Source organism: Vespa crabro, chromosome 1 (assembly GCF_910589235.1).
Source record: "Vespa crabro chromosome 1, iyVesCrab1.2, whole genome shotgun sequence".
Classification (NCBI taxonomy): Eukaryota; Metazoa; Arthropoda; class Insecta; order Hymenoptera; family Vespidae; genus Vespa; species Vespa crabro.
In genome coordinates this window covers 15,844,700-15,856,460 of record NC_060955.1, presented here as the reverse complement: position 1 = coordinate 15,856,460, position 11,761 = coordinate 15,844,700, and the positions used below count along the sequence as shown (strand labels likewise).

Below are 11,761 nucleotides of genomic sequence, written 5' to 3'. Positions count from 1 at the left end.
GAGAGAGAGAGAGAGAGAGAGAGAGAGAGAGAAAGAAAGAGTGAAAAAGGAGTCATCGTCATCGTCATAGGAAGAAAATACTGCAGGTTCTCAAATTGCGATGAAACCGGGCACCAAAGTGTCGTGCTGGTTTCGTATGACGGCCGGACCACCGATGACGATGATGTTCCTTTTTGATCGAACATTCTTTGACTTTCCTGAAACTCATTAATTTATACCTGTAAATTTGTTGGAAATTGATTTTCTTCGCAGAACTCAGAACTTCGTGTTGTGAAATTTTCTTCTAAAATTATTAGGAAAGAAAAGGGAAAGTTTTACAAGATGAAATTAATTTATCTGCAAAAATTTTATTCACAAAAATATCACTTTGTTCTTCTTTGTCACTTATCTCAATTACAATAAATTATATGTTATGCTATATAATACAAGGTTTAATTAGTTTTATTTATCGCTTAATTAGTCAGACTATCGTACAAAATATACAAGTTATCGGTGGGTGATAGTATATACAGAGGATATGATTGATATCTGTAGAAAGGTTGTACGCGTAATGCTGCCTGCATGATCTCGTTTTCAAAAACAATTCATTATCATTCGATACCCTATTGTTCAAGATAATACTGATATTTTCGTTTGTCACAAAGTATATCGGTTAATTCGATTGATATTATATATATCTGATTTGTTAAAAATTCGAAAAGAGATTCAAGATGAAGCAACTCCTATCAAATGATCGTTATTGTAAAAGATCGTAAAGTGCCGTGATGTAAGATTGTGCCATTTGAAGAGTTTCGTATTTGGATAATTGCCTATCATTTCCAAGCGAAGGTAGATAAGCTCTCAACCTATCGAAAGCTTTGTTAAGATTCTGCATCCGTCTTCTCTCTCTGGCATTGGCAGCTAGTCTTCGTTTCCTAACCGTTGTAGAGCTAACGTATTTGCCTCGTCTCCTTGTATCTCGTCCAGAAGAAGTAGGATTACCGGCTGAATCAGGACCGTCGCTTGTCTCTTCATTGTCTTCGCTATCAGCATCCATTGTTCTGTCCGAAAGACCACTAGAGTTGCTGATGACGCTTCCACGACAGGACTGAGCTTTATCGTGTTCAGCTTCCCCATCAGCATCCACATCCAATTCTTCTCCAAGATCTACGGTGTCCAAACGCGAGGATCGTGTTTTTCCAACCACGACACAACCAGTACTATTAGCCATTCTCTTGGTTGTATATCTTTGGTCTTCCACTGTCCCGGATAAAAGACGATAGGAGGGACCCCCGATTATATTAATTTCTGGTTCCGAAGAAATCGAGAGTGTCGTAGCAGGGCTGACGGATCGTACACTCGCCGTAGGGCTTGGAGTGTGCCAGCCGTCGCTTCTGTTACTTTCATATAACACGCAACGAGGTACAGTCAAAGTGCTCACTGGAGGCAAGCCAGACTTTGTTTTGGTATAATTCGGTAATTCCAAGTACGTACATGTTTCGACTTCATCCTCGCGTGGTGGAAACATATAGCCGTAACGAAACATTTCCTGAAGTTCCATAGTACGAGAATCAGTATGATATCACACTGAAAGCTCCTCTTCTCTTTGATCTTGATCGTTTGCACTGATCCTAGATCTTCTATCAATAAATGATTCAATCTAATTGAGAGACAAAAAATTTAAAGCTCTTCTTTTTTATTACACTACTTGAAAAAATAGTACCATACACGAGATCAAAAGTGTTTCCGATAATCTTAAACGCGTACACACCGAGTCGGCCCTCGGGGTGATTCTGAAGTCTTGTGAAAGCGCGCCAGGGACTTTATGCATTCGAGGAGCAGGCACCCTTGTGGAGCACGTGCCGCCGAACCAATCGGAGAACGTCCAACATCCCCACCACATTTTTAGTTAACTCTTAAGTGCGGACCAGGCCCTGTACGCATTCGGATACCGCAACAGGTGGCCCGGCGCCTACGATGGCTACACGAGAAGGGAGGAAAAAGAAAGAGAGATCCTCAATGTAGGCTTTGCGTTCTCTCGGAAAGTCTCACTCTCTCTCTCTCTCTCTTCTCTCTTTCTCTCTCTCTCTCTTCTCTCTCTTTCTCTCTCTCTCTCTCTTTCTGTGTTAGAGTGCCATCTTCTTTGGGATATTCGTTACTCGTTGCATAGATCGTGTGACTCCCGATGAAATTCTTCGTGTGAAATTCTCACGGTCTATCGATCGTTTTCTCACTTCAATACAGACGAATCAAATCCTTTGCTTTCATCAAAAGATAGTAGCTATAATTGTTTAATATTAAAATCGATAAAATAATAAAGAGTAGATGCTACTAATAGGCTAATAAATTGTAGTGCTTTCAATATGTGATTAACTTTACTATGTCAATTTTTAATCAGACTTTAATTCAAGTTTGCCTAAAGAAAAAGAATAACTTACAAATTTCATATTTTTATAAATAAAAGAATTAACAAGATATCTATTATTAATTTTACGGAAAATCTTAGTGTAACTACTTAGTTCTGGTAGCGTAAAAAAGAAAGAATGCTTATAAATTGGTTAAGATCTACCTCCGAAGAATTTGGTGCTCACAGGCTGCGATGGCTTGGACTGAGCCACAGAGTACAGGTCCATCTCTTGCGTTCACCGAGCTCAGAAGAGAAACGAGGATCGTATCTTGCAAAAAGGGTGCAAATACCTTAGGGACGTAAGGTCCAGTTACATCTTTACTCGCTCAATTAGCGAAAACAGGTAGGATAAAGTTTGTGGCAAGCATGAAGGTGGTCTCGAGGCAACCCGATCTCTCTGTCATTCCCCTTCGAGGGACACAGCCGTCTTGGATTTCGAGATCGTCCGAACGCCGTCCTAAAATTCTTCTTAAGTAGCGGAACGATAATCCTCTACTTAAAAACCTTTCGTACTTTTTCGTACACCTTCAACGAGAGCGCATGAACGAGCGCAAGCAACAGCCACGAACTTCCTAAGAAAAGCCTATGCGATTTGTCCACGATAACTGTTCCTTGCTTTTTTCTTTTCTTTCTTGTTTTACCTTTCTTCGCGAATTCATGATTCTTCCTTGTTCCTTGTCGACTTGGAAAGAGTAAACCTATACAGGTGGTAAGAAAAATGCTTTTTAAGAGAAAAAAATTGATCGGCCGATTTTATGAACTTTCTTCTCTCATATCGATATCGTCGCGTAGCTTCGCGAGATCTATCTTTTTGCTTAGACAGGCGTGATACGAAAATCGATCGGTTTCATTTAATATCATCTCGTTTTGGAATAGAATCGTGGCGGAACCAATAATTAGGACCACAAGACGTAAGTCCCACCGCTTGCCCTTGCCCCGTACAGCTATAACTTCACCCACCTTTCTCGTCTACCTGCGTGCTTTCAGACCGAAACATTCGCTCAACCCGCTCCATTCTGACATGCCGTCGATTTAGCTCGGTCGAATTCATCGGAAGGATCTAACATTTTGAACATAGACCCTCGGTGCAACCTCTCTAATGTAAGAACAATAACAACCGGGATGTACATCGGAATAGCATTTTTTTGGAAGCTACAAATGAGCCTTTTAGAAATTAGAAGAATACAATAGAAGCAAAAAGGGGGTCTTTTAGAAATCATACGAGTACGATTCTTAAGAAGAATTTATAAGATATACAATAGCTAGATAACTAGATATAGTCAGTAAGTATTATATTTATTCAGTTTGTAAATGTTTTCAAATTTGTTATCTTTATAAATTCTATTCATTATAATCTGTGATAAATATAAAGTAAACAAGTATTTAAAGAGAAAAAACATATTTTACACAAGGCTTATAATCAAGATTATAAAAATAATTTTACTTTCTTAAATTTCGGTCAGAATTGCGAGGAAAAATATAAAGTAAGAAAGGAAAAAAGAAGCCATAAGAGATGGGAATGGAAAGATGTTGGAAGAGAAAAGGATGAGAAAATACTGTCGGAGGCGGCTCGAAACAAGGTGGGTCCAGCCACGGTGATACGCCCTGGGCGTGAGTCCAGTAATTAAATACAAAGTGAACTCATTTGTGGAGCTCGGTGGCAAATAACATGTTAGCCGCCAAGTAGAGCTAATTTATGAGTGCGCCGTATGATGCACCAGCTCTTGGCCCTCCACGAAGTCAATCTTTACCATTTATATGTTCTAAGATCTACATTTTGTTCCATAAATATGCATTCGACCAATAGAGATGTAATGGCCATCGCGGAAAAATTCTAAATCAGAACGGACTGCCTGGAATTTCAAAGATTAACATTTATTTCTACTTTTCTTTCGTTCTTTGTTTTCCTCCTCCTTTTTCTGCTTTCGATCTTTCTTTCTTCTTGACGAATTTACCCATCTCATCAATAATTCATCAGGAGGAACATGCCGATATGGCCCTGAAATACGTGATTTTAAAAACATACGAACACGTCCGACGAGAAATCAAGAAGAATAAGATCAATAGTTCGTGATCGAAGAGGGCTCTCGATCGTTTTTTTCAATCGACAATAAAAATTTTATAAGAACTAGCATACATAGATAATAAGATTTATCAGTCCATAAATATCTTTTTAATAACTATGTAAAATATTTTATATCAAATTTAATTCTTTATTCTTTAATTTACAAGTATCAACGAGTCATACATTTCAGGAATAAATTTCGTGTTATCAAAGATAGCAAAATAGATGAGGTATGTTGTCAGACACGAGAACAAACCGATTCTCGTTTCATCGGGCAGTTATAGTTTCTTTCTTGCCGTGTCTACCATCGTGTCAGACGGTCGAAGAAGAAGAGGACGGAGACTCGTAGAGGCCCTGTTAAGGAGAATGCGTGCCGCGCTGATTCTCGGAATACAATTATCGCATTATCCGGTTCCGCTTTGAAATTCCTCATTTTGTCGTTTGAGGTGCGGTTCGCCATCGCGGGAGCCATCGTTATACGTTGTTAAAGATCAACAAGCGTGCTACTATGCGATGTTTTCGAATTATCTTTCATCGAAAATGGGAAGAAGAAGAAAAAGAAGGAAGAAATGAAGAAGAAGAAGAAGAAGAAGGAAGAAATGAAGAAGAAGAAGGAAGAAATGAAGAAGAAGAAGACGGAAGAAATGAAGAAGAAGAAGAAGGAAGAAATGAAGAAGAAGAAGAAGAAAGAAATGAAAAAGAAGAAGAAGGAAGAAATGAAGAAGAAGAAGAAGGAAGAAATGAAGAAGAAGAAGAAGAAGGAAGAAATGAAGAAGAAGAAGGAAGAAATGAAGAAGAAGAAGGAAGAAATGAAGAAGAAGAAGAAGGAAGAAATGAAGAAGAAGAAGAAGGAAGAAATGTAAAAGAAGAAGCGTAGGGTCAGTTTTCGTTCTCCAAATTTCTTTTATCCATGTCTTGTGATGTGAACCTAATAATAACGGCACGGATAGTAAATAATAAACGAGAGATGCATATAACCAACTGAGATTGATAAATAACAGAGAAGCGAAAGGAAATCTTATTTTCGGCACGAGATACATCCAAAATGTGTCTAGTTTCGTTTTCAGGCCAATATTCCAGTCGCGATTTCGACGTGTCATTTTAAGACGCTACATATGTATCTTTCCTGCGTGTTTCGCAGAACCATAGTTAGACTAACTATGATAATAACAGATACTTTCGACAGGTGGAGATATATTTCGCGACTATTTTGTGAAAAGGAATTTGTCGATCCTTTTAAATGAGTTACTTTTAAATAGCTAGGTAGATATAATATTTTCTCTTTACCTATGTAACAAGATACAAATTTGTTGGACTAAACACCTTGACTTATCAACCTTGTTAGATAATTTTGGAATGGTTAAGATGATATATGCATATTTCTTTTCTTCCCTTCAATGTCTCACTACATACATAGTATTTTTGTTGTCAATGATATTTAGGTTTAAGATTATAGATTTTTTAGTTTAAAATTCTCAAAAAGTTCTCGTTTTTTTCGTTAAACAATTCTCAAACATATTGGTCTTGCTTGTCTAGCTATAAGATGATAGCCCAATGTGTCTTTGACATACGATCATCTTACCAACCATATTTCGATGTTGATCGTAAAAAGTCAGTCTTGCGGTTTCGAAAGAGAGCCACACACATTCGTCGAAATCATAAAAACCAACAACATTAGGAAACAACGAATCGTTTGTCGGTTGGTAGGGGTGGTCGATTCGGGACAGAAAAGTCGTAACCTCTTTTAAAGTAGGATAGCTAGTTTGTGAGCTGCTGCTCCATTTCCCTGAAAGCTTCGGACGATTAGCGATTACTACCAGCCTGAAAATGGCATATCGGTATGTGCTCAAATCACTAGGCGGCGACGTGATGTGATCAGACGCGGAGAATGGTGGACAACAATGGACGAAGAGAAAAGAAAATAGTTTCACCGTGAAATAAAGTTATTGTCCATAATCGGTCGCCCTAGCCGGATAAGAGGCGCCGACGGCGATGCGAAGCATTCACTTCGGTGGTCACCACCGGACGTGCTCACGTTTGGAGACACCAATAGACCTCAATTTTTGGTAATGTACATCTGTTTTTTAACAGCTACCAGGATATTTTTTGCGCTTCTTCTAAAGAACTTACTTTTTATGTTTACTTCTAATTCACAGTACGAAATATTTTTATGATTAGAAAAATAATGTAATTAAGAAAACAGATATTTAACTATAGAGAAACAAAATAGAATCCAGTTGTCATAGGAAGCTATTTAAACAAAGAAACAGGACCAATTACACACGACGCGTGGCCACACAAGGCCCGGTGATTTAACATTACAAAAAAAGAAGGTAAAAAAGAACTTCAGTGTCGTTACGGACGTAATATATGTATTGTAATATAGTAACGATCTTCGTTGGTTAGAACCGCAGAAGGTAGTCGTAATTAACTTAAGCCTAATAGAGCGTTTAGCGTAGGTTAGTTTGAGGTAGGTTCGTCGTATTAGCATAAATCATGGAGTCAAATTCCTGGCGGTAGAAGGAGTGGTAGTTTATCATAGTTTAGAAATGAAGGGGTTACCGCTCTGATACACGTCGCTCGTTATTATGATAGTGCTCGAGTCAAATGGGTTTTCCAAGATGATCCAACTGACGTTAAAGTCTCTGACGAGACTGCATATATCTAAACAGTTGAATGTTTCTCAATGGCGCGGAAGCAGCATGGTTAACATGGTATTGAAATCTAGACATTATTATACTATTACAATGATCTAATGGAATGCGGTTTTTTTATTCTATTAGATTGAACTATTTAGGGTGAAGTAATTGATAGTAAATGACAATTGTTGCAGAAGTTTCAATGTCAAAAAATTGACTAATACTTAATTATTACATATGTTTATTTTTGAAATTATTGAATGATTCTACGGATTTTTAAGCTTTAAGAATAGAGTAAACTCCAATAAACCAAAAAATCGTTATTTCTGAGGAGTAACGTAATCAAGAATGCACATTAATATGATAACCATAAAATACTCCGCGAACGTTATCGATCTCAAAATAGCGGGCAACAGGATGCGAAGACTGCTTAATATTCAATATATAACGCAAAAATTGAATATAACGTTACCGGTTGTTCGCGAATTCTGCATGCAAAATTTAATGCGCGTGCAAGCGACTTGTGTGGTCCCGCATAATATACAAAGAACTTCGTTCGTTCGTTTAGACCTTAATCTTTCAAAAGAACAATTCAATTACAAAACGAGAAGCACGATAGAATAAGAAAAAAGATAAAAAAAAGAAAATGTTCTTCTTATTTCAAAAATTCGCTGCGCGCCATTGAAAAAAAAAATTTCACCAATATATACTGTGAGAAAAAGATCTACTCGTATCGTTTCCACGCCCACTGAGAATGTTTCCGAACTCAAAAGAATGGGTCGCGCGTGCTCGCGATAGAAGAAGAAAAGGAAGCTGGAGAAAATCGAAAAATGAAAATAATTTTTCGACTTTTCGATCGGTCAAGCGCTTGGCATCCATGCGCACGATTAAAGAAGGTTCTGCCGGAAAAGGGTTTCCAATCGACGAGAAAACGCATAAGGTCGTATCCCAGAATCCCAGGTCGTATCCCAGGATGATGGTACTCTCGCCCAAAACCCATAAAAACGCCCATCCTCTTCTGATTAACGCCGCTTTAGCGTCACGCAGAATTTTCTTTTTTCGTTTCTTCAAAAAATCAAGAGAGGGATAATTAAAAGAATACATGTTTCACTTTTTTTCTTGGATCCTGACGTAGCTTTTATTTTATTACTATATTCACCAAATCTTAAGTAATTATCATGTATACTTATGAAAACTATTGTAAGGAACTTATAGAAGGATCACTTCTATTCTACATGACAGATCACATCACTCGAGTTTCGATCCACTCACAATCAGCAGAAAACGAGTCTTATTAGCAGCGGAGACGGAATAAACGGAACTAAACGTTCTAAACGATACCCGCACAACACAATGCAACAACAGCGATCTCGCACGAATGCAACGAAGAAATATTTTCGAGTTTCTCATTGGCAAAAACGCCGAGTAGCCAGCAATTCGTACTGGCCATAGAAATGCTAACGCACCTTAGAAACTATCAAAGGGACCGCTTTTGAACCAATGATCGATCGTGTCCGAATGGAAGAAATGTTGTATAGTTGGAGCTCGCGTGCCGATGCCGCTCATTGATCCGCGGCATGAGAAAGTTCCAAATTAGTACTATAACGTTTTTACCGTACCTCTCGTTTCCTTCCTTCCTTTCATTCTTCTTCTCCCTTATTTCCCCCAAGAATTCGGAGAACTGACAATATAAGAAGTCTAAAAACAAATTATGTGTTAAAAGCTGATGCGAGTTGTGCCGTTGTACCATAAACAAGAATACTTGAATTATTTTCTCTTGATAGAATGTGAGGATCGATTAAGAGATTTCGCGCGAATATCTTTTTTATCCTATACATATTACCGTTAAAAATCGGATATCAATTTTGATAAGTCTTCTTACGTAGATATTTTCATATAATTATTTTGCTTTAATATAAAATTGGTTAAATAATGTACTAATCAATAACGTCCAAGTGTGTATACGAATTACTTCAATAGTAGAAACTGAATAAATTAGATTGCTTATCTGAAACTCATTACTTTCAAATAAAGAACGTACATAATTTGTCAATTATCACTCATAGTTTCACGGACGTCTGAAACAGTTTACGCGCGAGCCGCAACATTCATTAGCATAATCCTCGAAAACGTCAAGTGTTCGTACCACGGTCAGCCGTCGGCTTATAATAACAGGTGGTTCGATTGTTAGGAATTAAATTATCGCCTGGGGTCGGCACGCATACAGTAAAAATCGATAATCGATAACTTGGTAGCCGAATGAACGAACGTCTGCACGTAAATCACAAGGAACGAACCATCATAATAGTTTAGCTTCCATGTTGCACATTCCTAGTAAAAAAATATCCACAAATTTTTATTGCGTTCACTTTATCGTTAATTCGCAAGAAATTTTATCTATATTATTCCATAAATCGTCTGTTAATTTTCAAATTATTCACCGAAAGATTATTGTCTTTAAAATATCCTTCCCTGCAGGGAGAGACTTTAAGTCATTTCGTATTAACATAATTACCAGCGAATTAGAAACAAGCAAACGTTTTACACCTTACATAAATCATCTAAAAAACGAAAAGTTAAGAAAGTCACGACAGAAAAAAAATTAGGAATTATTTAGAAGAAATTATTAAAAGATTCATACTGAAGTTCATAATTTCGAATTAATTTTATCCTGAAGTCGATAAATAAAACTTACTTCACATGACTTAACGCATACGATCAACTTCGATTGAAGAAGAAGAAAAAAGGCATAGAAGATGACAGACAGAACACAAGTGTCAAGTAGAGGGGGATAAGATAAAGAGAGAGCGGGACAGAGGTGTGTGCCATAGCTCGCGTGTTCTCAAAGCGTGACCGAAGAAGAAGAAGAGGAGTCCGACGGTTCGGTCGAAGAAGAAGCAACGATCGGAAGCAAGTTAAGGGCGGGGAATCGGAATCGAGGACTGGCAGCACGCGCCAGCCACACGCCTCGAGTCCTCCGGCCGGTCGAGCAGCCCTTCTTCGTTCTCTCTTCGCCCTCCTCTTCCTCCACCACCTCCTCTTCCTTCACCTCCTCCACCTCCTCCTCTTCCTCCTTCTTCTCCTCCTTTTCCCCTTCCTCCTTTACTCTACGTTCTTCGTTCTTCCTTGCGAACGCATACACCTGGGACAGTTGGCAGGCGAGAGACAAGAGTCCGAATCGTCTACTAGACCGTGTCTTCTTTTCCTTCGCTTCGTACGAGAGAAGTGATGAAGAGAGAAGCAGAGGAAGAGAAAGAAATAGGGAGGGACGTACGAATCAAAAAGTTACGTGCGAGAGAAAGGTGTCAGAGAAAAAGAAAAAAGACACAAAGAAGAGTGAGAGAGAGAAATAAAAAGAGAGAGAGAGAGAGATATTCCCTAATCGTCGACCTAATCGTACCACCAGCATACCCTTCGAATCGATCCCTAGATTACCGTCTTTCCACGCACGTGCGTTTGATCGAAACTTTTTTCTTTATCTTTCTTTTTCTTTCTCCCTCTCTTTCTCTTTCTCTCTCACCGAAAAAAGGGAAACGTACTACGTACGTAACATAAAGACGTTAATGGCGGAAAGGAAGTCGCGGCGAAGAAGTTTGGTAGATACCTGATTTCCTTGGACGGTAGTTTGCCCGGTCGGTAGATTAAACCCTCAAGGGAGAGCGGGTGCAGCCTGCTGCTAGCCGTATGCTCTCCATATGGCCCGGTCCTCCCTCAAAAAAGCAACCCGTGCAGCTCGAGCTCGCGAGTGCCTTCCATTCACCCTATCGCTTATTAGACTACCTTTGAATCCCTTTGTGACACCTCATCGATCGCTACTCCGTAAAGAAATCGCGAAGATCGAACGTCATTGATCTTTTTAGTAAAATAATTAGCCTCAATATCTCGAGATAGATTAGTAGAATTGACCTGAGCGAACTATGTCTTGTAAATAATAAATAGCAAATAGCTTCTTTTATTTTCTAATCTAATCCGAATGTTAAAATTGAAACGAAATAATATTTTAGTTCTACAGCAATGAAAATTACAATTTTGTTTGGTATATTCGTTATTTCGTATGTTTATTTTTTCGTCGTTGAAATTGAAATTGATAAAAAAGACAAATTCGTTAAGTTCTCACGAAGTTTTAACGATAAAACAGGGGCCTAAACGCCGTGCGAAGAAGGCGGAGAGAGAAAGAGAAAAATACAGAGATAACGAGAGAACCGAATATATCGGAGCCGCCCACATCCGGAGGTTGCAACGGCATTACATCGAACACCTTCGGTATCATGGCACAAAGAGTTTGTTGGTTTTACTCATACGGCTAACTACGCATTTATCCTGCTCAATCTGGCATTCTATCATAAATTGAGCGGCAGCCATAAATTCACCAAGCCGTCGGCCAATTTCGGATAAACGTGGCCATGCTCCTCAATATGGGAAAGAGGAACCAAATTAACGGTTCTCCTTTCGATCCTTTATCAATCTCCATATGAAAGAGAACGTCATTTCATCAGATCAATTGAATTTTCACTTTGTCTTTGTTTTTTACAATATTAGGTAGTAATAAAGGAATGAAATCAGAAAATAAAAACACATATCTACACACATGTATATTTAGACACAAGTGATTAGAAACCATTTAGATCAAATAAAACTAAAACGATTCTTAAAATCTAAAAATTATATCGA

General features: G+C 38.3%; 1 protein-coding gene across 1 annotated transcript; it reads right to left on the bottom strand.

The window, feature by feature from the left end:
• Positions 1-424: 424 nt before the first annotated feature.
• On the bottom strand, positions 425-1,642 carry LOC124427573 (protein atonal-like). Its single transcript, XM_046970717.1, has one exon. It carries the CDS (start codon positions 1,538-1,540, stop codon positions 737-739), a length of 804 nt encoding a protein of 267 aa, XP_046826673.1. The 5' UTR covers positions 1,541-1,642; the 3' UTR covers positions 425-736.
• Between the last annotated feature and the right edge of the window lie 10,119 nt (positions 1,643-11,761).